The sequence below is a fragment of the Melanaphis sacchari genome, unplaced genomic scaffold (assembly GCF_002803265.2).
Source record: "Melanaphis sacchari strain LSU unplaced genomic scaffold, SCAv2.0 Contig0_pilon_pilon, whole genome shotgun sequence".
Taxonomy (NCBI): domain Eukaryota; kingdom Metazoa; phylum Arthropoda; class Insecta; order Hemiptera; family Aphididae; genus Melanaphis; species Melanaphis sacchari.
In genome coordinates, this window is record NW_020270366.1 from 16,649,065 (window position 1) to 16,675,021 (window position 25,957).

Sequence of the window (25,957 nt, forward strand, 5' to 3'; positions counted from 1 at the left end):
TGAAGAATTATAAAATTTAAGATTTAATGTGTGCATTTTTCCTATTCAAATTATTACATAATATTATAAGCTAATTAGCTCTTCTACTTAGGCAGAATCTAGGAGCATCATATTTTTTCTTCTTTATGAGAGGTAAAGCAGGAATAGGAGTACCTATGAATTTTCCGTACCCTAGATCCTAAAATTATATTGAGCCAGTTGTCGGGTCCACATTACAGGCCATGATCGATGGTGTCATTTGGAGAAGAGAAAACCAGCTTAGTGGACTGGTGTCATTAACATTTAACCATTATTGATAATAGAAATATAATTATTTTTATAATATTTTGACAAGATTGGTAAACTGAGAATGAGAAATTATTGTTATGGTGATAAGTTAATTATTATTTAGTGATATCCTCCAATAAAGAAATCACTGTGAAATTATTATAACTACAAAAAATATTGATACAAATTTTTTATTGAAGTAGAAGTAATTTAATGACAACATTTACATTTGATAAAACCTTAAAATAAATAAGAATAATAAGTTTAAACAACTTCTGAGATAACATTTTTCTTTTTTTCGGAGACGTACGGAATACTATTTTTCTTTGAATGTTTACGAATATTCTCTTCCCTGAAAATAAACAAAAAAAATGAATAATTGATAAATCAACAAATACTAGGTGATTTTTCTATCAAACCACTCATTAACTCAAAATCTATTAACATTTTTGAAAATATTTTTTTACTTAATTATTAATTTCCATTCGAAATAAAACATTTTCAAAAAGAATATATTTTTAAATTATTTTAATAACAGCATACATTTTAGATTTTGAGCAGAGCAATGAGAGAATTGATTTAATGTGATTCTTTTATGAGTAAATGATAAATTGTTAATTCAATCTTGAGAATGGTTTTAGATTACAAATTGGATTTAGTTTTTACTCTAGGACAAAATGAAAAACTACCAGTACTTTTATTTATATTTAGGAAAAAGTAAGAAAAATAGTGAATTTTCTGCTAATCGTATTTATGCATTATTTTAAGTTAAAACATGGATGAAATTAATTATTTAAATGTTATTTCATAACAGAAAATAATTCGAAAAGATCATTTTTCATTTACAATTATGTATCATTGAATTCAAGTTTAACATAACCATAATAGTGACCCACATGACACCTATTATACAATAGAGTAGTACTCATTTGCCTACCTTCTTGATTTCATACCAATAAACCATATCATTTAAGCAGAATATTATTCTAAGTATTTTGATACACGAGTCATCCTGTGTGTAGTATATATAATTATATATAAACAACTTACTTTCTTTTAAGTTTTTTATTGGATTCCAATTGTTGATTACGTTCATGATAGATATGTTTAGGAACTTGTCTATGTCTAGCAATCCTTTTTACTTGTGGATGAGCAGCAAACTTCTCTTTCAATGTAGCATTATATTCTAAAGCTGTCCTTTCACGTGGTCTTAACTAAAATAATATTTTAGTAAATAACCGTTTCATATAAACTATTTTTATTTAATAAAAAACAATATAATAACATTCATATTTCTATGAAATGCTCTAGTCTATGTACATTAATAGTAAAAAAAAAATCATCAATTACTTAGAATTTAAGATCTTCTCTTTAGAAAATTTTTATTTGTATTTATTTATTTTAAATTATACTTACTGTTCCCAATTTTTCTGAAGCATTTGCTTTCCAAATTCTTATATTCATTTCATCAGATGCACTTAAAACAAATTTATTGTCTAATGACCAGATTACACTAGTCAAATGTTGCATACGTTTAGTATGATAGATTTCTCTTGAATGTCCCTAAATTTAACATAAATATTATATAAAAATTGTTATTTTCAAATAAAAAATAATGATTAAAAAGATAAATACATGATGGCTTTCAAAAATTCTGATAGTTTTATCATAGCTTCCAGTGACAAATTCTAAACCAGTTGGTGCATAATCTATACAAGTAACAGCAGCCACATGATCTTTATGTACATTTATTGGAGATTCTAATTTCCGTGTGTCATAAGAATAACAACTAAGTATATAAACATTAATTAATCAATAACAATTGGGTAAAATATGTACATAATATAAAATTAGTAATTACTTATAGTCTTCGTTGGCAGCAGTAAACACATATGCTTCCATTGGATTCCATGCTAACTGATTGGTTTTGAGTTTCATTATTACTTTACGCATTGGTTTTACTTCTCTGGTGTCATAAAGAATTATACTGCGATCACTTGCACATGATGCTATGGATACCGAATGTTTATTATAAAATTATATTATTTACTATTTAATGTATTATACAATTACAAAATACAAATACACTACCTAAGACATGCGTATCAATTTGATTAAAAGCTAAATGATGTAAACTATCAACACCCCATTTTAGAATTGATGTTGGTTGACTTCGAGTAATGTCCCATAATTGTACTACATCACCACAAGTTGCAAATACTTTATTGTTTAACCATTGACAACTAATACCATATAAAACAGACTAAAATAAACATAATTTAAAAAATGTAATAAATTAAATTTATTCTACATTTGTACATACTTGAGATATGAATGTATGAGATGGCGTGTCAAATTCTTCTGTATTCCAAACTTTAATGGTAGAATCATCTCCAACACTAAACAATCTTGAGCCATCAGGATTAAAACATAATCCGCGAACAAACCGGTCATGGCCATTTATACTATTAATACATTTTTTTTTTGTTAAATTCCAAAGTCGTACTTCACCATCATAAGAACCACTGGCTAATGTCGATAGAGATTTAGGATGTTTAGCCATGCAGAATATACCATCACGATGTCCATCCAAGTTACCAATAAATGGTTTAGCAAAAACCCGTTCTAATTTCACTGCATTAAGAGCACGGACATATTCACGTGATGATTGAAAAGGATGAAGATTTGGATCATAATTCCGAGGCACTGAAAAATAATTAAAAATGGATAATTAAATTTTATATTACTCCCTTGCAAAATTAATTTTATATTTCAATGCAATCAAGCTTATAAATAAGCTAAAATAATTAACCAAACAATATATTATTATAAATAATAACCTTATTCACCTAAACTTGGTGAAATAATAATTATATTATAATCTATAGGTATAGTTTTTAGTATAATAAATTAGTTATTTTACTATATTTACAATCTCACTACTAAAAATACAGTAACAGCCAACAGGCAACCAAAAAACTGATTTAGAATGGAGTGTCATGAGGCTTAAAAGTGGCACATGACAAGTAGACAAATTAAACTCTTACAAAGACAACCAAGCATAAGAGACAAGAGTTTAGAGGAAGTATTAAAGATGGATTATATTATATTTTCAACATGATATATATGATTAATTTTATACAAAATGAACTGCCATATTTTTTCATACAGCCAAAACAGAAAAACACAATAGCTCAACCTCTATTTTGGTAATATAATTAATAAGTACTGGTTTATTATAGCCTCGCCGGCTGCCACAGCAAGTGCAAACTTTATAGCCCCACCATCCATATAACAATAAACACATCGTATAAATATAAAATAATTTGATGGAAAATACATATTTCATAGCATTATTAATAATATAATAATATTACCGATATTATAAAATAATTCAACGAGAAATACGTATCATTACTATTAAGTACCTAATAATCGTCAATCGCCCTAATGAGGTAACAAAAAATGTAGAGAAACAGACAGACATTTTTAGACTCTTATATAGTTGAATTTATGTGGTGATCAAAACTGAATAACAGTGATCTGTTTGACACTATTTAAAAAGATGTAGCAAGATTTTGGAAATAACAGAAACCATAAACATTTTTATACATTTTTAATGTTATCATATTTTTTTAAATTGTTTTCATATTATATTATCAAGTTATTAGATTAATAAATATTAATAAATAAACTCATTATTTTATATTAATTATACAATGTGTTTATTGTTATATGGATGGCGGGGCTATAACAAACCAGTACCAATTAATAAAAAATGTTTAATGAAATTTACTATTCAGTAAGGAATTTATCATTTAGATAAATAAATAAAACAGTACCTGATACTAATAAATAATTGAAAATGTTTATTCAAAATATCTTTATTTTATGGCAATACAGACATCTCTAATTACAATCTGGGTGTTATGATAATTTATGTCCACAATATTCAAGATATTTTATATTGGAATTATTCCCAATGGTTTTTAAAAACATTTTTTCATAATAATTGGGATAAAAAAATTAAGCACTATATCTTCATACATAAAAGACTGAACATATTTATATTTGTAAACGCAGATCACTTTACAAACTACTTAGAATAGAAATTAATTTAAAAAAATACAAGTTTTACATAACATTAAATTAATAATAACCTACTCATTGAATTATTACCCCCATAATATGGATTTTTTCAAAAAAACAAATCTATAGGCTTAACAGCCAACATAAAAATTAATACTTAACTCACCTTTCTGAATATCCCGTTTCGTCTCTCGCAAATAATTATCCGGATTTCGGCTTAATACCTTGACTTTCATGATCAAAAATGTCGGTGTTCAGGTAGTACACTAGTACTTACTATGATAATTAATATTAAATTCACAATAATGATTATTAGACATCAGCATTAGCCACGAGGATGTCAGAGTCAGACTTCAGTTACTCTGCTAACTGCTTATTCAGTTATCAAGAGTTTAGACTGTTTAGAACTTAAGAGTAATAATACTCAAATACTGTATAACACGAGTATAACAGGCATGAGGCAATCGACTGTTGAATGTTGATCTATTGTGATAAATGATAGTGCGATGTGAGAATTAAATAGCTATAGATACTATACAGGTTATTCAACATCCCAATAGAGAATTTTTTAAGCCCAAAACATTAACTATAATATACTGTAAGAATCACACCTAGCGCCGTAGTGGCCATTAATGTAGATTGTAGTGATTGTACCAATAATTGTAATTAAATTTTAAATATTTCATATTTTCATGATATGTCTATTCTATTCTGTGATCATAATTCAAATTTCTTATTTCATTTATTCATGAAAATAGATCAGATTATATAACTTTATTATTTAAGTTATTGCTATATATTTTATATTTCATATAGTCTGTAACAATAGTTTTCTATTTTCAATTTAATTTAGAAAAATAGTTTTCTTAACATATACTATGGTTTTCGTGTTTTGACTGTCATCAATGAAATACATATTGAATCTGTTTAGTGTAAGAATAAATTACTAACTAACATAAAATGGATTCCGACAAACAAAAATTTGCTATGTTATACGGTAGTTAATCAGAAAACACACGTCGGTAAGGTGTCGTCTTAAGAATTATTATTTCTAAATAAGAATTATAATTAATTACTTGCCAAATACTGACCAGAACCTTTACTCGATGTCCACGTAGTAATAATATCATGTTGGTTAAAACGATGAGCATAAATAAAAGACTTTCTATTAAGAATAATATCAATTTTTTCTCCCTGCATTTTGGTTATTTTGTAGGACACTAAATTTACTGGTTGCGCTTTGTTTGCAATCAAGGGTACATTATTTATTGGACACTACTGTCAGTATTAAATGAATTAAATTTAAAATTAGATTTTCGTTATAATAATAGCATATTATAGTATGTATTATAGTTATTAATTATAAATTATAAGCCAATCGTTTAAAATCGTACACAAATTTGGTGCCAAAATATATACCTTTTTTAGATAACATATTATATGCACTGAGAGTGGTGGTTATGAATTTTTTTCAAAAACGATAAGTCTTATAGCATTGAATAAATGCCTTATACTCACTTATACTGAGTATAAGGTCTATGTTTTTTCTAAGCTGAAAAACTGATTTTTGATAATAAATAGGTAGTACGTTTCACATAATTTTAATACGACGTTGAGTAACCTGAATATTTTAAATAGTGACAATAAAGTACAAGTTATAACTCACGGAATAAGGTCAAGACTCTAAGATAAATAATATATTTTTATAGTCTGTGTTACTAGTGTTACTACCATAGGGCACAGATCTATTTATTTACCATTTACTACTTAGTATTTAATATTTTCTAATTTCTAGTTAGTGGCAATATTATTCAATAAACCTTGGTAGACGGTGGTACATGGTGTACATATTGTGGTCATTCACGTGCGAATACATGGTGACCAACATGCGGTCACTGATGAAAATTATTTATACGGGATATTTGATTTTTCTATCAAAAGACATGCTGTTGATCCGGCCGCGTTATCTAATATGAAAACATTTGATATTAACATCCGAGAGGATTCGTCATATTATTTGACAATTTATCCATAAATTATATAGAAAAAATTCGCCCATGTATATTTTAATATCGTTTTTTAATCAATTAAATTAATCATAGTTAAATGTCTGTTTAGTCTTTAATCGTTTGTTCCGTTTGTCAGTAAAATCATGATATTGTTAGAAACAAATAACCGCGTTGTAGAAGAATCAATCAGTGTGAGAATTAAAAATGCTTTGGCAGGGTATGTCATGTTATTCTTTTAACTTTATACTAAGTCTACTGTTGATATTTTATTTATTGCATTTGGTTGTAGAAATAAGCCGGAAAACACAAATATATTCATATCGGATTATGCTGGTGTATTATTTCACATTTCAAATTTAGAAGGCCAAAAAAATCAGCTTAGAGTGAGTATGATGCTTAATACTGTTATTAAAAAATGGTTTATAATATAAATGTATTATTTGGCAGGTAAGCATAGCTTTAAAATTCTATGCTGAACTACAACAACACGGAGCAACAGAGCTATTAAACCGTGTGTACGGGTCATACGTCACAGAACCAGAATCGGGTTTTAATTTTTCTTTGCTAGTTGACCTAGAAAAAATTCCAGATGACTGGGAAGCGTTAGTGAAAAAAATTGGTCAATTTAAACGTAATTGTTTTGCTTCAGTATTTGAAAAGTATTTTGACTTTCAAGAAAAAGGAGAAGAAGGCCATAAAAGAGCTGTGATTAATTACCGAGAAGATGAGACTATGTGAGTAACAAATTGATTTTATGTTTGAAATATTTATTAAATTATTCTTATGTATTAGGTATGTGGAAGCAAAAGCAGATCGTGTAACTGTTGTATTCAGTACAGTATTCAGAGATAGTGATGACATAGTTTTAGGTAAAGTCTTTATGCAAGAATTGAGAGAAGGCAGACGAGCTAGTCAAACTTCACCTCAAGTATTATTTACACACAAAGAACCACCGCTTGAACTTCAAGATACTAATGCTCGTGTTGGTGATGAAGTAGGATATATAACATTTGGTAAGAAAGTTTTTTTGATATTTATAAATTACATATTACGTAAAAGAAAATAATTATGCTATTGGAAAACAATGAACATTTTATTTTTCAATTAATTTAATTTTAGTTTTATTAAATCAGAGTATATTAAAAAAAAAATAAAATAACTAATTTATCTTTAATAATTTTAGTGTTGTTTCCGAGACACACTAATCGTGCAGCTCGTGAAAATACTATTAATTTGATTCATATGTTCCGTGACTATCTACATTACCACATTAAGTGTACGAAGGCATACATACATTCTTGTATGCGAGCAAAAACAACTGACTTCATTAAAGTGCTCAACAGAGCTAGACCAGAATCTAAAAAATCTAACGAAAAGAAAACTATTAGGTAAGTAAAAATTAAAAATATAGCTTTAACGTTTATTTACTTAGTAATTCTAATTTAGAACATAGAGCTTAAAATATATTTTGTCTCTTTTCTCATTTATGATATTAGCTCTTTAGTTTTTAGTAATTTTATCTAACTATATAGTTTTGTATAATTTATTTTAAAGACTTACCAACTTAAAAAACTTCAATCATTTGTTAAGATTAATTTATGATAAAAAGTTATTAAAATGTCTTGTTAAAAAATAATCTTATCAAAGTATATGGAGGTAAAACAACAAATTTAAAATTTAATTATATGCCCTATAAATATAAATATTTTACAATATACAAAGATAAGCACATAGGTACAAAATAATTTAGTCAATATTACTATATAATATATATATATATATAAACAATTAATAATTTGTGAAACAATCTAAATTCATAAATATTCATATATTTCATACTAAGTAATAATAATTAAAATCAAATGCATTGCTATTTATTATATAAATACATAAGAGAATGGGTGAAAAATGTAAAAAGTAGTAATTTATTTAAGAAAAATATAATAGTTAATTATATTATTTAGAGATATTGACCAATTAGATTGCCTAGTTTATAAATTTGTTAATAACACAAATTAAATAACATATTTTAGTTATTTTATATAATAATAATCATTCCTTGAATCTGCAAGAATATAAAGGGGATGCAAATATATATAACAAAAGGAATTCTAAAATATTTTTTAAAAAGTTGTAATCCACCCCTTTTCAATTCAAGTACTAATCAATCATAACAATTTAGATAGAGGTTAAGTACTCTATTGAAACAAATTTAGAGAAGTGTAATATTATAATATGTTAATTTGACATTATGTATTATATTATTTTGCTTGATAATATTATTGATTGTTGTTATATTTCATTAATTGCTGAAGTAAGTTATTTATGTAGTAATTTAGCCCACAGTTGGCAAGGAATGTCTTGTAATAATAATAAAAAAAAATGTAGTAAATTAGTATTGGTACAAGAACAATTGATACCAATCAGTATGTAAGTAACATAATTAACTGGTAAAAAATTGCATATACCATAAATAAATCTATTCTAGATTTTAATTAAAAACACATATTTATTTAGTTTTTGCTGTACTAAGTAATTTTTCTTTTCAGAAAATTAAATTTACTAATATAATAACTGTAATTATTAATGTTTTAGTGGCAGATCATTCATTCGAAAGGACTGAAAAAAATATTTTACCTTTTCAAATATTGTATAATTAATAATAAATAATGAAAACATTGAATTTATCTTAAATTAATGTTAACAACATTGGTTTTTAGTTTAGTATGTATAAATATTGTTAGCTAATATAACTAACCATTGTTTTAAATTTTTAAATAGTAAAAATAAAGTTGTGTATTCATCTTTCAATTTTTTTTTTAAATTTTATTATTATTATTATTATTATTATTATTATTATATATATTATATATATCATTTATTTAATTAAAACAATAGTATTGCATTTATATTAATTTAAATTACAATAATAAATTATTTATTTATTTATAAGTTGTTATTAATTAGACCAATTTACAATTAAATATCATCTGCAAAAGGATTTTTACTTTCATCATACTCATCTTTAAATGGATTTTTATTATCATCGTATTCCATATTATCACCATCTTCATCAAATGGATTTGTATTTTGTATAGCATGTACGGATAATATTGGACTGAGTCTTAATGGCGTTTGTACAACTGGAACCACAGGTTTAGGTGTTAATACTACTGGAGATGATACTAATTTTGACTTAGCTAGTTGGTTTTCAACTGTAGATAAATCATCAAATAAACATCGACCAAAGTATTCAGATATTAATGAAAAACAATCTGTAGCTCGTTCTAGCTGATTATGGAATTCTGTATTATAATCTTTTATCTGGCCCTAAATAAAAATAAATTTAGTATAAAATTATTTATATAAGCATATATATATTATTAATAAATAATAATTGTCAGATAACTCAGTCAATGGCACAACACTAAACAATGGTTCTCAACAATAAGTGTTGTTAACCTACCATGGACATTTAATTTAAAGATCTTTATTAGTGTAACATACAGGATAAGGCAAAATACCCTCCTAAATTTACCTATATATCTTCCAATGTTTACATGAGCATTATACTAAGTCTTTTGAGATCTGATAATGAATGTCTTATTTACGCCGATGATATAGTCATTTTTTCATCTTGTTATAGAATACTTATACGCTACTCTCAAAGATCTAAATATATTTTTAACCAACATATCTTTGGAAATCATTCCTGAGAAATGCAAGTCTATCATTTATACTTGGCGTTGATATGTAAATCATCCTAACATATATTTAGGTGACAATAATATTCCCTTTGCTTCCGACTTCACTTAATTAGGCATCACTCTTGACTGGCTACCTCACATCACATTATTTCTGTCTTTACTTTTTGCTGGTCAAACTTCCTTCAGACCATGTCAACACATTGTAAGGGTTACATCCTTCTAGTCTATTATCTATAAATCACTAAATCATACAGTTAAAATTAGTCTACGGTTGCTTTTTTTCTGTAACTGAATAAAATTAATTTGCTTCAAACGATATGTCTCGAAAAGTCAAAAACTATTTTAATCATAAAGTTTTCAATACCTACTATTCTATTTTTTTCACTATAAACTTAAATAAATGCCCATTTTCTCAATCGTAGTTAACTCTTTTTTCAATCTCCACCAATACATAATCGAATCAAATAAAGTGCAACTATAACTTTATGAGCAACCATACAACTCTCTTATAAATATCTTCCTTCCCCCATGAAAACCAGTTCTCACATTTGTTCACTATTGAACTTAAAACAATGTTTTACTCTATGGTTAATAAATCTTTTTCAAGTTATCTTAATCTTAATTTTTTCAATTTCACAATCATCTATACCAATGGCTCTGTTTTACTCCTATCAGCTGGATATTTTTTTTACATGCTCAAACTACATGTTTCTTTTTCTAACAATCTACCCTCTTAATTTTCCTCTTATACCACAAAGTTTTCTGCTATTTTTGAAGCCTATATATTCATCTCAAATTTAGCCCTTAATAATTATTAAATCTTTAACTTTAACTTAATGTCATGTTTACAATCTCTTGAATCAAATACTTTTAATTCAAAATTATTGCCCCCTTGCCTTTCATATTACAACATATAAAAATTTATTTAATCAGTCAAATCTTTTGATATTCAACTTATATGGGTCCCAAGCCATATCCGCATACATGGTAACGAAGTGACTGACAGGCTAGCCAAATCTAACTAATACAATTTCTTTCTATTGCTTAATTATCTTGTAATAATTTTACCCCTATACTATGTTGTCACATATCAACCTTTGGTCCAACTACTGGAACAATTTTTCAATCAAATATAAAACCATCGACCCATCATTCCTAACAAAAAAACTCGATTTAACAACTTAGATCTATCAAGATTTACTATTGTTCACTTCAACTATTAATGCATAGGTCATTAGCTGCTACCCAATCAAGCTTGTAAATTTCGTTTGAATGACTCCCTTTTCTGCACACTACACATAACTGAAAGCATCGTGTAACTTTTTACATTTAATCTTAGATTGACCATCATTACATACCGAACGTATAGTTTTACTCAACTACCTGAAATTAATTAACATTCTCCTCAACTTCCTCTCTATGCTCAATATTAAATCTAAAATGGTTATTAATAAAATAATTAATTTAGTATAAGAAGGCAAGAAGCTGGTTGTCATTTAATATTGATAATATCATTATTTGTGTATATGTATAACTGTCATAATTTTGTATTACTAAGAATTGTATTTCCTTTCATTTTGGCAAAATCTGTTTTATCTAAGTATTTGTTGAATTATCATACTCATTAATTTAAAGCTAATAAATAAAGAAAAAAAAAATTGTTATCAGACAATTACTTTTATGGGTAAATATAATGTTTTACACATGAGACATGACATAAAATCAAACCGTTTAACGAGCTGTATCCTGTATCTAAAATACATGGTATTTACTTAATTTGATTAAAATAATTATTTGACATATAAGTTACATAAGTATATCTCTAAAATTGTGATATATTTCTTCAAATATTCATGTTATTTTTATAATACTAATTATTGTTTCAGGATAGTTTATAGGAATGATTAAAAATAAAAATATACAAAAAAGTGAAGATAAAGAATATTACACTCAGAGCCGCGTTTAACGGGGAGCAAAGGGGAGGCAATTGCCCCAGGGCGGCAAATTTTGGAGGATCAATATAAAATAAAAAATTTATAATTATAATTTTTTTTGTGTGACTGTATAACTATAATAAGTACATATTATTTCGTTTATAAATACCACGAAAAAGCCGCTGTCTACCGCTGCATGTCACAAGGCGGGCATCGCCCATTTGCGCCAAATTAACCTGTATATATTACACGATAACATTTTACAGTTAACTGTTGTATTATTATCATGGCACGAATGTTGTTGCATTTGCAACTTTTTTTTTTACTTTTCAGTTGCTAAGTAAGTTTAAAATGCGTGTCATGTAAGTACGAACTAAAAATCTAAAAACTTCAAGTGCAATTTTCTGCGATTTTTATTGAATTTACTCATTTATAAAAGTAGGTTACACAAACTATTGTCAAAATGCACATTTTTATTCTAATAATTAAACAAGTAGTTTTGAAAAAATTATAATACAAGTAAAAATTATTCTATAATCATCAATTAATATAAAAATTGTTTACAAAAGTTAAATATCAAATACATAATACATATACCTAATAATTGTTCAATAAGATCGCTAATAAAATAATACACAAATTGTTCATAAAAGTTAAATACAAAATACAAATTTATCTAATCTTTATTATAATTAAATGCTACAAATTTTTTCTTATATTATAATTTTTTCAAAACTACTTGTTTAATTATTAGAATAAAAATGTGAATTTTGACAATAGTTTGTGTAACTTACTTTTATAAAAGAGTAAATTCAATAAATATCGCAGAAAATTGCACTTAAGTTTTTAGATTTTTAGTTCGTACTTACATGACACACATTTTAAACTTACTTAGCAACTGAAAAAGTAAAAAAAAAGTTGCAAATGCAACAACATTCGCACCATGATAATAATACAACAATTAACTGTAAAATGTTATCGTGTAATATATACAAGTAAATTTGGCGCAAATGGGCTATACCTAAAACGAATACCTTTTTTTTGGCGCAAATGGGTAATTCCTCACAAGGCGATAAGAATTAAGAACTTGTTCTAATAACTGTACTGTTATCGTATAAACTATTTTCATTATTCCTGTACGTTTTTTCCTCAAACATATTCAGTTACAAGTAAATCGTTAGTATTAATAGTGTGTTGAATATAATTTTGAATTGTAATTTTTGCAAGGGGGGGCATATTTTAATTTACCTCGGGGCGGCAACATAGCTTAACGCGGCACTGATTACACTATATATGTAAAGTTTTAACTAATTTTTTTAATTTTAGATCAAAAAAATTATTCTTTTTTATTACTTTAAATTGTTGTTTGATAAAATAAAATTTTTTTTAGTTGTATAATTCTTAAATATTTCCAATTATGAATTGATAGTTTATTTTTATACTAATAGAATAGTACTAGCAAAAACAGTTTAACCCCTCAAATAGTTAACCAAGTTATAAGACAACAACTGTATTTTATTAAAAGTACCTGAGTTCGTATAATATCCATTATTTGTTTATTGTTAGGAGTACATGCTGGACAATCATCATCGCTTTCTGAAAAAGCTTGGAAACAGCTAAAATAAAAATAAATGTAACAGAAATCAATATTAAATAAAACAATAACTGATAAAAGTTTATTGCTCTTATGATAAAATATTAAAATAATAGAGAAACATAAAAATGAGATATTAATGATATGAGTGTAGTAATCCAAACATTTACTAACTGTTGATGGTATGAGTGTTGACACATAAAATGTATACTGGGAAGTTCTAATTGGTTATTGCAAGCACTACAACGCAAACCTTGAAAGACGACCGCACTGAAAAATAAATATTCATTTTAAAATTGGATATACATAATAAGTAACTATTAGATGTGACTGATAAATACCAATTTTTTAATTTTTCTATGGTGTGTTTTAAGTTTTCTGTATCTTTTTGATATTTATCAACCATTTCTTTATCCTTGTCAAGAATTTTTTTTTCAGCGCCAAACAAACTAGTTAGATAAGCTCTAACATGACCAATATTAAAGGTTTTAGATTTAGCCAATGATGTGATGGTAAAATGAGCCGACAAGAGAGATTTTCTTTCTATTAAACCAGTGAATTATTATTATTTTACAATCTTATAAAGTAAAAATGTATTGATAAATATTTAAGTTCTTTGAAATATATCTGAAATAGTAGGTTAGTAGCAGCTATACCTGTTGAATTATAAGGAATTCTGGAAAAAAATCAGATTTGAAAATTCTGATTACAATTCTTAATTGTTAAACTATAAATTCAAAATTCCACTGTTTAGGTATATGTGTTTATAGTAGTTATATATTATCTACAGTTTATCCACTAACAAAGTAAGTAATACATTCCCTACATACTATTATAAATATTATTACAATATTACCACAATAATTTAGAACTAGATTTTATGTTTATATGTAAATATAATACTTTCATCTTATTAATGCCATGGATAATAAACAGAAAATTTAAAAAATTTATTTTGGTAACTTATAGTGAAAGTTAAATTTTTTTTTTTAAGTATTAATTTTTATTGTCATCCACACATACATTAAAAACATGTACATAAATCTCAATTTTATTTTTCAACACTACACTTAAAACATGGTTTAATTAATGTTTGCAATATCTAAAACAATATGTTTGTAAATTTAATCAGACATAATCATTTAATAATTTGAAAACTAATAATCAAATTTTAATTTATCAATAATATCTATTTTTGGACTTTCTGTTAAGACTTAAAAAAATGTGTTAGGACTCTTTTGATTAATTAATACGTATGAGTATTAACTAAAACCAATTTTGAATTTATGTATAAATATTAAAGATGATAAGAGTTTAGAAGTTTGAGCAAACGCATATTATTTTGGGTAAGTTATAGAACATTGAAAGTAAAATACAAATTTTTTTCATACTTTTTTGATGTCATAATATAAGAAATTTAATTTTGTTAATTAATACATACATATAGTTTCTAGAGCTATTTTGCTAATTTAGAGTTTTAAGTGATATTTATAGGCATATTTTTATATTATAAAGGAAATAAACAATATAAATTTACTGTTAATGTACATGAATAAGCAAATTAAAACATTTATTTAGATTTTCAAATAAAAGATAAGCACATTATCGGTTGTTATCATCAATGGCATCAGGAAATTTATTCCATTAATTTCCAATAAATTTGTTATTTTTAAAATTGTTATCAGACATAATTATACTGCAATTATCAGATATGTCATATTTATGTTCCAAAATCTATTAGTATATTCTATAAAAAATATCTAAAAGTATTTTATAAAAAAGAATTTTGTTAACAACTTTATTATACATATTTACTAATTTTTAGTGCTTATTTTGGTATTTTAAAGATCATATTAAAGCGCGAAAATGTATTTTTTTTGAGCTTTAACTTCCAACCTGATGATGATAAATATACATTATACATATTACTACAATATAATAATAATTTTTCTATATTCTGATCAGTAAGATAAAACATCACAACATGATTTTGGAATTTTACCAGAATGAAAGATTAATACAATTTAGAATAAATACAATAATTTATAATAAATACCAATTTCATTTAATATTTCTTCCAACATAAAAGGTGGAAACATATCATCTACCATTGCTGTATTAAACACTAATATCCATAATTTTGGTTCTACGTGTCCATATTTCCTACAACATTCTATTGCACCAATGTAGTCATTTAGAGACAAGTAATAGCGAATTAATTTAGAGTACCTAAAAAACAATTTATAATGGTTATAATATTAATATTTTTTAGACAATTAACAATTAACAAGATAATATTTTTGAGTTTTTACTTAACTGTTTGTTGTGTTCAAAAATATAGACTATGGCAGGTTTAAATTCAAAAGACATAGCCAAGATTAAGACTTGATAATGATCACATGTTTTAATATCAGTAGATTGTAGAATATTAATAATTTTCTTTTCAATTTTGTCACAATTTTCTTGATTTTTTTCATTTTTCCACACAATCAAACAATGTTCAATATATGTATTCAATAATGATGTTGACCATTTATCTAAAAACTTAAATAAATATATTAACTATGTTATTACGACTGTTATTAAATATTACTTATTGATTTTCAAGTAACTTACATTATCAAAATGTTCCAAGAAATCCACTAAACATTCAGAGTCGTCTAATAACAAATAAATGAAATCTTCAGGCTGAGCTAAATTTCCAGATAGGTCTACCTTAAAGAATGATAATACAATTTATATTTAATACAAACTTTATTGTCTTATAATAAATTAAGCATTTACATTGGTTGTAATATACCAGGTGGAACATAATTTCTTCAAAAAATTAACCGTTTCTTTAGGAACATTTTCTATAAATACATTACTATATTGCTTAATTATCTGTACTGACTGAAATTAATAAAATATCAATAATTTTATTAATAGTTATTGGTGATTAGTGATTACTTAATAGAACAATAATATAGTACCTGGTCAATGGAAAGTTTTTCAATATATTCTAAAGCAGATGTATACTCATGACGATCTTCCAAAAGTATTTTTATGTACAAAGAATGTCTATTATGCTTTTTAGCTAATGCAAGCGCATTTTCAGGCGATGACTGTCTACAAACTTTTATGGCAACATCTACATCAAAATCAATGTTTTCATCTTTTATCTGTAATGAATATGGATGAAAATTATTAAATTTAGTGCATTAATTATTTTAACTGTAATTTATTAATTTAAATATCTAAAATGTTATAATTACTACAATGAATTCTTGAAGTTTGTCTAGACTGTTTAATTTTGAATAGCAGTTGAACAATAATGTTGTATGATCTTTAGTGGCATTACCTGATTTATGTAATGCATGCAAATATGTGGTTAAACTGTCTATATATTGAGAATCTAGAAACTTAAAATTTATAATACATTAATATTCAGTTTTAATCTTTGCATAATTAATTTAATAAATTATTTACTTTTTTTATAACATAAGATGGTTCAAGCTTTCCAATTGTTTTAATATATTGTTCTACAGCACCACTGTGATCCCCTTTAGTATATAAATGATCACCATATTGACGAAATATATCAATTAGAGCTTGAGAATCATATTGCTGACATTTAGCCATGCGTACCGCAACATCATACAAGTTTTTCTTAAATAATACAGTCAATTTTGATTGTAAATCTTTTTCTATTAATTGTGATAAACTTCCTTTGGTTGTTAAAATATATAATGACCCCCACTCTGGTAAAACTGATAAAATGTCTTGCATGGTAGTTGTATAAATTATAAATTTATTTTGGATATCCAATACAGTGATCGAAATAGACTCAATCTCATCACTGAAAAATAATTTAAAGTAACAGTAAGTCACATATATGGTAAACTGGAAAGAAATAATTTCTCATTAGTTACTTAAGTAAACATTTTGATTTTATTTTTTTTTTTTAATTGAATTTTAAAAAGCAAAAATAATGATACAAAAAAAAAAAAAAAATTGATAAAACTATAAGTACTAAAGTAGTTAAAACTATAGGCTTAGAGCCTTGATTTCTAAATCAATATTGAATATATTATATTAAAACATTTTTTTTTATAAAACTAGCATCATATTATACTATATCTAATGGCCATATACCATGTGATAATAAATACTATAGGTTTTTTTTATTGTCTATATCATAATATATAAGTGTTAAAAATAGTTCAAGTAACCTTGGAATTTAAAGTATGACTAGTATTGTTCCCTCTACCTGTTCTGATTTCCAAGCTAGAGGTCCTATGAAGTTCTTGATTAAGACTATCCTCTTTTAAAAATGCAAATAATTTACTAGGAGAAGGAAGGTATATCTATGCTAAATAACTTGTAATTCAACTAATAGGGAAAAAGTTTAAAGTATAACAAGTAGTTGTTCTCTGCAGAGAGTAGAAGAGGCCTATCGGTTCTAAATAAATGGAAAATATGCTGGGTAACTAAAGTATATTTATACAACTATAAATCAAGATGCTGTTAAATAAATCTTACGAATGTTTTGTTGTAGTAGAGACAGTAATAGCATTCAAAGGTTTTCCTCTTTCTTTAGATACTATAATTAAATAATTTCGAAACCATTGAAGAATAATTTTTTGACCTCCAACCACATAGCATGGTCCACGACTGTCAATTGTATAGCAATATATGGCCTAAAACAAAATTAACAAAAAGTATAACCTAGAATTATTTTAAAAGGATATGTCATGTAACAATAAGTCGCATAGCAAGATCTTTGAAAAGTATTATTTATTAGTAAAGACCGGATTTTGAATAAAATGTTTTTAGCTTTTTTCTACATCATAAACATGAAGTCCATAAGTTTTCATGAATTACTTGATTAACAAAATTGCTAAATAGAAAATTTTATACTGCATATTTCAAGAGCTATATAATAATGTCATATATGGGTATAAAATTGTATTTAATTGTTAACAATTAAAAAATATACATTTAATTTGAACTATAATATTTTAATTGCATAGATTATAGATGAATCATATTATACAACCTATACATTTTATTGTTCATTGATGTCTTAGATTATAAATATATTTATATCAAGTACTTACACTGCTTATATATAATTTTTATTTTATTTAATGAGACAAATTTATTTTAAGTATACGCTAATAAAAAATTTTTATCCTTCAAATTTAATATTATATATTTTGTATTTATTCTTGAATATTTTTACTTATATAAGAGTATATTAAATAATTATTAGTGTATAAAAATCCGGTCTTTAATTTTAGTTACAAAGAAATTTTAATGTGTATTTCAGAGGCTTACATCTTCTTTTGCAATCATAAAATGACTATCAGGTCCATTGACTAATACAGAACACTTGAAATCACATCCTACTGCATCCAAAACGGTCTAAAACAAAGCATTTTAAAGTTTTAAACATCTTAAATATTATGAGAGTAATAATTACTAATAAATATACCATAGGACAAGAATCTTTAGAAGTAACATTAAATTGTTGTACAGATGAGACAGTAGACACAAAAAGATACCATTGATCTTTGCTAACACATTTGAAAGCCATCCCGGTTATTTCTTGACCCAACTCTTTTAACATCTTGGGTTTAGAATTCCGATCTCTGGACAAATCTCCTTTGAATAATGCTATACAACCATCTACAAATCCAATGGCCATTAACAAACGATTGTCAGTTGCACACAAAGTAGTAGGTTTTTCAGATTTTGATAGTTTTGTTGATCGTATACATATTGGAGTACTTTGACGATCTCTTCGTTCTAAATCCCAAACTTTGAGGATAGCATTGGTATTTGGTTCATCTTGCTAAATTTAAAAGTTTAGGTATATATAAATATTAAAATGAATAAATATAACAAATACTCACACCAATCGTAACTAAAATACTACTATATTGTAGTTGTGTAGAAAGAAGCACAACAGACTGATATGCTCGAAATGTAGTCACTTGAAATGTACGTGTAATTAAATGCACTAGACCATCATCATCACATGTGACTAAATGACCATGCCCACTACTTGTAGAAGTTATTTTAGAGCTCTAAATATATACAACTAAGTATTAGACATTTAATACATTAAAATTTTAAAAAGGAATGTTCATAATTTGTGTAATATTCTGAATAATTATAAAAAACAAAAAAATTCAAATTTTCAAATTTAAATTCAGAGTGGAACAAGAAATTTTATTGATAAAGCAATTGGGTGTTTTATTTTTGTTGTCACTTTATACTTTTTAATTAAAAAAATTATATATAACCATTGTAATCTAATTAACAGATTTGAAATTGGATTTTTTAATATAACATACAATAGAGTTGAAAGGTAACTGCTTATTTTTCTTAAATGTTTAAGATATTTTTTAATCTTCTTGAAAAACATTAAAATAATAAAAAAATATTTAAATAAAAACAATTTTAACTCAACCTTAGCTGATTTGACTACAGTTAGATAAATGAACTTCATATAAAATAATTTCATTAAATTGATATGATAATTTTATTTTGATTTTAGATTAATTATAGACATAATAAAATTCTATTATGTTTATAACATTAATGTTTTAAATGATTTAAAATATACTTTTACAAATAGTTAACCAAAATCAGTATTATTAAGTGTTATTATAAATAAAAATAAAAATAAAAAAAATTTAATATTATAATTCATAAATTTTTAAATTTTATTTGAATGTATTATTTATGGCATCACAAAAATTGTAGTTCAAAAATATAAAACCATTATCTCATAAAATTTGGCTAAAAAACATAATTTAAAATTGATAAAACTACATACACCAATTGTTTGAGATATTTTTTTTGAATCTGCATTGTGAATAATATCGAAAAAATTAAATTTTCGCCACTGAAACATAACAAACAATTAAATAGGTAAATAAATTGTTTAAAATGGCAATATTATAGTTCTAAATGTATAATGTATTTCGGGATATATTTTATAGTCAAATAAGAAGTATCTGTCACAACAATCAAATTCAAAACAAAAAATTTAAACTTACTTCTAAAAAAGACATAATTGTTTTTTAATAGAACATCAGAAAAAACAGACGATGACAAAATTAAACTTGGGAGTCGAGAAGACTTAGTAAAATTGTTGATAAGAATATCAGAATTGTTATAACAATTAAAATAATTAACTTGGTTAATTCAAGTCAAAACTAAACGAATGATCGGAATGAAGATCGCCCATTATAATTAAATTCCATGGGTGGAGGATTCAGGATACTATAACTTATAAGGCTAAGGCAGTAAGGCTTATCAGTTTATCACCGTGAATTTGATTGTCACTTACTATAGTGTTATCACAGAATATAAAAATGTGTTATTTGTTAATTGTCTAAAAGTATCATTTGATAACGTTATCACTTATCGTAATTAGAGGGTGCCAGAGAGTTATTTTATGATGGGCGGTAGCAACGGTAAAAATTGCGGTTGCTATATGCGACCATAACCGTGGTGGGTTGAAATAGCGTATAATCACTTAAACAGTGACCAGTAACCGCAAGCCAAGTTGACTTTTGAATTTTTGAAAAAAAAGCCCACTTTGAACGCGCTTGCCTTATAAGTTATTAGAGAGCGTCGACAGTTATCATAAATCGTGGATCCCGTAACTGTTTATGTGTGTCCGAATTATGCTGTTTTACTTTTAACTGAGAACTTGACTTTCGTCGCAAATAAATATTTCGGTGTTAATGACCAGTGATCTTATAGACGGAGAATCGGGCGCCCATTTTCGCGTATTGTTGTTGTTATCGAATATGCCTACGTATCGGACGAACCCGATTGGTCGGTGGTAAAAATTTTTTAAAAATCAAATATGGTGTTACAACGCTCCAAAAACGCGCACTTTTTTACAATTGATGTCTGCCGAATACGGCCTCTACGTTCACCGCGATCGGTTGTAGGGTGTCCTCAAGCGACTTCCACTCACTGCTGACCACCGGACAGTATTTACTGGGCCGGGGCGTGACCAACGACGAGGACCAAATCCGTTCCCGACAAGCGATCATAGAAGCTCTAGTGAAACGCTAGCGACTAGCAAAGGATCTTACGGGACACGACTTCAAGTCGCGGTGGTGATCGACCAAACTTTCGTTGTTCATTTGGTTCTTCTAATTACAATTCGACCATGTCTAACGCAGGTAACTACTAACTATGAGAAACTGACGACAACAATTATCAGGCACCTATATGGTTTACTCTCCTCTGGATTATTATTTTCATTTTAGTTTTTTGGTCCCTTTGTTAAGTTTTTAAGTTTAACGTTTAGATCGTTTTATTTAAAATTTAACTAATTAATTAAAATAAACTTAGAAATTTTATTTGTTTTTTTTTTTTATCATGGTTTGATAAAGTAATTCAATTATATTGACTTTGTTGTATAGTTTTAAATCTTATTTAAGAAATAACTAGTAAACTTGTATAATTTTATCATAAAACATTATTTGCTAAAGGTAAAATTATCCATTGACAGTGTATGAAATTTAAATAATAATACATCATGTAATGGATGTTGATATTTTTAAAATTATCAGTGTAACAATACATTTATACATAGCCAACAAAAACAATGATAATGGTTTTATTAGTAAAAACTAGATTCTACCAATTTAAAAAGTTGGTTTTTATGATTCTGTTCATATACTTATTCTCATGTTAGATATTTTGATTAATATCTATTAAACCTAATCACTGTATTTTCAGTGTACATACAATTTATGCATTGTAACAAAAACAATTTAAAAATCCATTAACTGAATAACTAATCAGTAGAGTATATTATTATCTTTATACATTTTAAATTGTTATAGTTTTAACTTTGTCAAATGTGTCTAACTATCAGATTTTGTATATAAATTCAAAAATTTTTTTTTATTCTAATTTTGAATTATTATGACCTTAAAATTATTCATATTTCCCTTTTTAGAATCCAGAGGTCATTCACCTCAGTCAATCAGTAATAATAAATATGAATATACACAATTAATAATAAAATGTATACATTTAAAAAAACTAAATATATCAATTGGCTAAATTAATATTTAATGAATTATTGTAAAAATAATGGTTTAAGCTTACATAAATAATTAAATTATATAAGCTGTTTTCTTTTTTTACTTTAGATTTTGATAGTCAAGACTTGAGTGGTCCAAGTGTATTGGATGGTGATTACTTAACTATGTTAAGTTCTTCGGATAAGTTAATGTCAGGCGAATTTGAAGCTCTTGAGCGACTACAAGCTGAACTAGATTTATTTGATGATCCAAATAGGACTGAAGAAGTTGTGGAACAAATGGCTGTAGAAAACCATCTAGATTTAATTGAAGAAGAAGTTTGTAGTGATGCAGGTGATGTGTCAAGAATTAAAAATGAAATAGAATCAGAAAGTGAACTTATTGAAGATTCTGTTCAACCTCAGTTGACTGAAACACAAATTAAGTTAGAAACTATAGATTTAGATCAAGATGAAATAATATCAATAAAACAATCTCAATCACATTCTCAGTCTGAAATGCTATCTGTTAGTAGTTCAAACGCCATAAAAAGAAGTGCACCACAAACTGGGCATGGAAGTCAACAATCAAAAAAACCTGTATGATAGAACTTGAATAAAATAATTTAAAGAGACATTATCATGATTATTATTTTATTTTTGTTTTTAGTTACTCACAAAAGTAATGGTTAATACATTACCAAGTACAAGTACCGGAAGAAATACTCAGCAAATTTTATTAAACGTTCCAATTGGACAACGTCCACAATTAGGTTCAACTAGAACTATAACACTTACACAAGCTCGTCAAATGGGTTTACTTGCTACAAGTTGTCGACTCCAACCTGTAACTTCAAATCCGAACATGACACAAAATAAAGTAAGTTATAGTTCTTTATTAGCTAAAATACATATTGAATGAAATATTGTGCTGTTACTAACCTAACCTAATACTGCTGCAATTCAAAATTTCTCTTATTTTTATGTCTTTTAATTAATGTTGTTTCTTAAAATATATTCCTATAACACCAACATTTTCAAAGATTCTAAAAGTTAAACAATAAATGTTTCTTATTTTATTCAAGGCTTATGTTATTTTTTTATTATAAAATTTAGAATATGGTTGTAAATAAAATTTCGGGGACCATGAAGAAAGGAACAACAACAACAACTGGTACCATAAAGTCATCTGGACCCACTAAAATCTTGCCAGCACCAACTCTAATAACAACTAAAAGTCCAATGATGCAACAACAGAAAATTTTTATACGACAAGTAATTTTAATGAATAAATAACAATTATTTTAATGGAATTTATTAAATAAATTAATGTATTTTTGTATTTATACTTCAGGGTGGAGTTTTCAAACAAGGCACACTAGTGTCAACTAGTAATGGTGCAAATCAGGTTATAAGATTACCATCTATTGTTAGCCAGTCATCTTCACCAGTATCAACTATTCAACATATACGACTTCCAACAGTTAATGCTTCAACTGTTGCTGGTTTACAACAAGTTAAGATGCCAGTAACCTCTGGGATACAACAAGTTCTACCCAATAAACAAGTAATATAATTCAACATTTTATTGTTTTTAAAATAATACAAAACTATATTTTTTAATTGTATTAGGTTCAATACATAAGACTAGTACCTACAACTGCCACAAGTAGTTTGGGTTCTTCTACTGTATCTGTTGTAACAACAACTACAGCACTTCCAAAGCAACCTCAAATAGTCACATTATCAACCTCGACTCCAAAATCAAGTGTTAAAACTACAACTGTAGCTAAAACTTCTACAGCTAGCAATCAACAGCCAGTTACAAATCATATAAAAGTTTTTACTGCTTCGCCACACGTACATAATATTCAATTTATATATGTTCAATTTATAACTATTTTTATTGTAAAAATATTAATTTTTTTCATAGACTGTGACATCTAGTCAACAAAGACCAATATTACCTGCGAATAAACCTAGTACAAGTTCATCTGTAGAATCAAAAAAATCTAGTAGTTCTAACAATCAATCAACTAACTTTACAAGCTCTAAACAAGTATATTAAAACAAATTATACTATTCAAAATTTTCCTCTAATATTATGTAAATAATTTAGGTTTCTACACCCAAAGTTATGATCAAAGAAGAAATTATTGACGATGATATTCCCATAAGGAGAGAAGATAAAAAAGAAACAAACTTGACTACCCCAACTTTACCAAAGATTGGTAGACCGTCATCTTCCGTTACACCTGTGTTATCTGAAACAAAACCCAAATCAACAAGTGATGTGAATAAAATAAGAAAACCTTGTAACTGCACTAGATCACAATGCCTTAAACTGTATGTTAAATCCTTTAAACATTTTTAAACATTACTGACAGGTTATTTTACATTATTATAGTTATTGTGATTGCTTTGCCAATGGTGAATTTTGTTACCAGTGTAACTGTAATTCATGTTACAACAACATGGAACATGAAGAAGATCGAGCACAAGCGATTCGATCAGTATTAGATAGAAATCCAAATGCATTTAGACCAAAAATCAAAAGTTTTGTTGGACAAGCCGAGCGACAACATACCAAAGGATGTAATTGTAAGAGATCAGGATGTTTGAAAAATTATTGTGAATGCTTTGAAGCTCGTATAGCATGTTCACAAAACTGTAAATGTATTGGTTGCCGTAATATGGAAGACGATTCGCATACTTCGTTTGGAGACCATCCTGGATCTTTAAGTGTAGAACATTTAAAATCCAGAACAAAATCAGCTAATTTTATAACATCATTTGGTAGCATGCAAGCTGCAAATGCTATACCAAGGTATAAAATGTAACAAAACTATTGATACTTATACTATAAATTTAATTTTAATAAATTGTATGCACTTAAACTAAAAACTATTGCAATTAATTATTTTGCACTTAGTAATAATTTTCTTATTTTACAGTCAACCATTCAAATTTTTTACTAATGACGTAGTACAAGCAACATGCCGCTGTCTTTTAGCACGTGGCATGGAAGCTAAAAAATTAAATGCTGGTGCTGAAGAATGCCAACGTATAATAATCGAAGAGTTTGGACAATGTCTTGTCAAAATCATGGAATTAGCGTCTGAAAAATCTTTTTTATAATCAAATAAAAATGTTCAGATTATATATGTATAGTCTACTTTAATTCTAAATTATACCCAAAACTAATTTAATTTGGGTATAATTGCTTGTTTATTAGTTTAAATTAAATTAAATTATTTGTTGTGTGTTGGAAAATTTTGTACATAATTTTTTTATGTATACGTACATATTTTTTA

At 26.2% G+C, this 25,957-nt stretch overlaps 4 protein-coding genes across 4 annotated transcripts; 2 read left to right on the plus strand and 2 right to left on the minus strand.

Annotated features, from left to right (window-relative positions):
* Nucleotides 1-442: 442 nt before the first annotated feature.
* On the minus strand, nucleotides 443-4,908 carry LOC112591412 (DDB1- and CUL4-associated factor 13). Its single transcript, XM_025335222.1, has 8 exons — nucleotides 4,523-4,908; nucleotides 2,591-2,973; nucleotides 2,359-2,530; nucleotides 2,129-2,276; nucleotides 1,903-2,056; nucleotides 1,684-1,830; nucleotides 1,318-1,481; nucleotides 443-619 (listed from the first exon to the last, which is right to left on the minus strand). Exons 1-8 carry the CDS (start codon nucleotides 4,590-4,592, stop codon nucleotides 532-534), a joined length of 1,326 nt encoding a protein of 441 aa, XP_025191007.1. The 5' UTR covers nucleotides 4,593-4,908; the 3' UTR covers nucleotides 443-531.
* Nucleotides 4,909-5,307: 399 nt separating this feature from the next.
* LOC112591418 (probable actin-related protein 2/3 complex subunit 2) lies at nucleotides 5,308-9,059 on the plus strand. The gene is made up of 7 exons (XM_025335235.1): nucleotides 5,308-5,378; nucleotides 6,475-6,582; nucleotides 6,655-6,748; nucleotides 6,813-7,099; nucleotides 7,158-7,378; nucleotides 7,549-7,753; nucleotides 8,961-9,059. Exons 2-7 carry the CDS (start codon nucleotides 6,509-6,511, stop codon nucleotides 8,986-8,988), a joined length of 909 nt encoding a protein of 302 aa, XP_025191020.1. The 5' UTR covers nucleotides 5,308-5,378; nucleotides 6,475-6,508; the 3' UTR covers nucleotides 8,989-9,059.
* Nucleotides 9,060-9,282: 223 nt separating this feature from the next.
* On the minus strand, nucleotides 9,283-20,900 carry LOC112597223 (vacuolar protein sorting-associated protein 11 homolog). The gene is made up of 17 exons (XM_025343188.1): nucleotides 20,650-20,900; nucleotides 20,427-20,495; nucleotides 19,498-19,671; nucleotides 19,077-19,436; nucleotides 18,920-19,006; nucleotides 18,122-18,279; nucleotides 17,069-17,438; nucleotides 16,855-17,001; nucleotides 16,573-16,761; nucleotides 16,385-16,492; nucleotides 16,217-16,315; nucleotides 15,918-16,144; nucleotides 15,657-15,829; nucleotides 13,942-14,143; nucleotides 13,775-13,870; nucleotides 13,535-13,622; nucleotides 9,283-9,695 (listed from the first exon to the last, which is right to left on the minus strand). Exons 1-17 carry the CDS (start codon nucleotides 20,662-20,664, stop codon nucleotides 9,345-9,347), a joined length of 2,913 nt encoding a protein of 970 aa, XP_025198973.1. The 5' UTR covers nucleotides 20,665-20,900; the 3' UTR covers nucleotides 9,283-9,344.
* Nucleotides 20,901-21,779: 879 nt separating this feature from the next.
* On the plus strand, nucleotides 21,780-25,835 carry LOC112597573 (protein lin-54 homolog). Its single transcript, XM_025343687.1, has 10 exons — nucleotides 21,780-21,792; nucleotides 22,774-23,243; nucleotides 23,314-23,523; nucleotides 23,760-23,918; nucleotides 23,998-24,210; nucleotides 24,276-24,503; nucleotides 24,577-24,702; nucleotides 24,763-24,989; nucleotides 25,051-25,470; nucleotides 25,598-25,835. The coding sequence occupies exons 1-10, from the start codon at nucleotides 21,780-21,782 to the stop codon at nucleotides 25,779-25,781; spliced, it is 2,250 nt and encodes a 749-aa protein (XP_025199472.1). The 3' UTR covers nucleotides 25,782-25,835.
* Nucleotides 25,836-25,957: the final 122 nt, after the last annotated feature.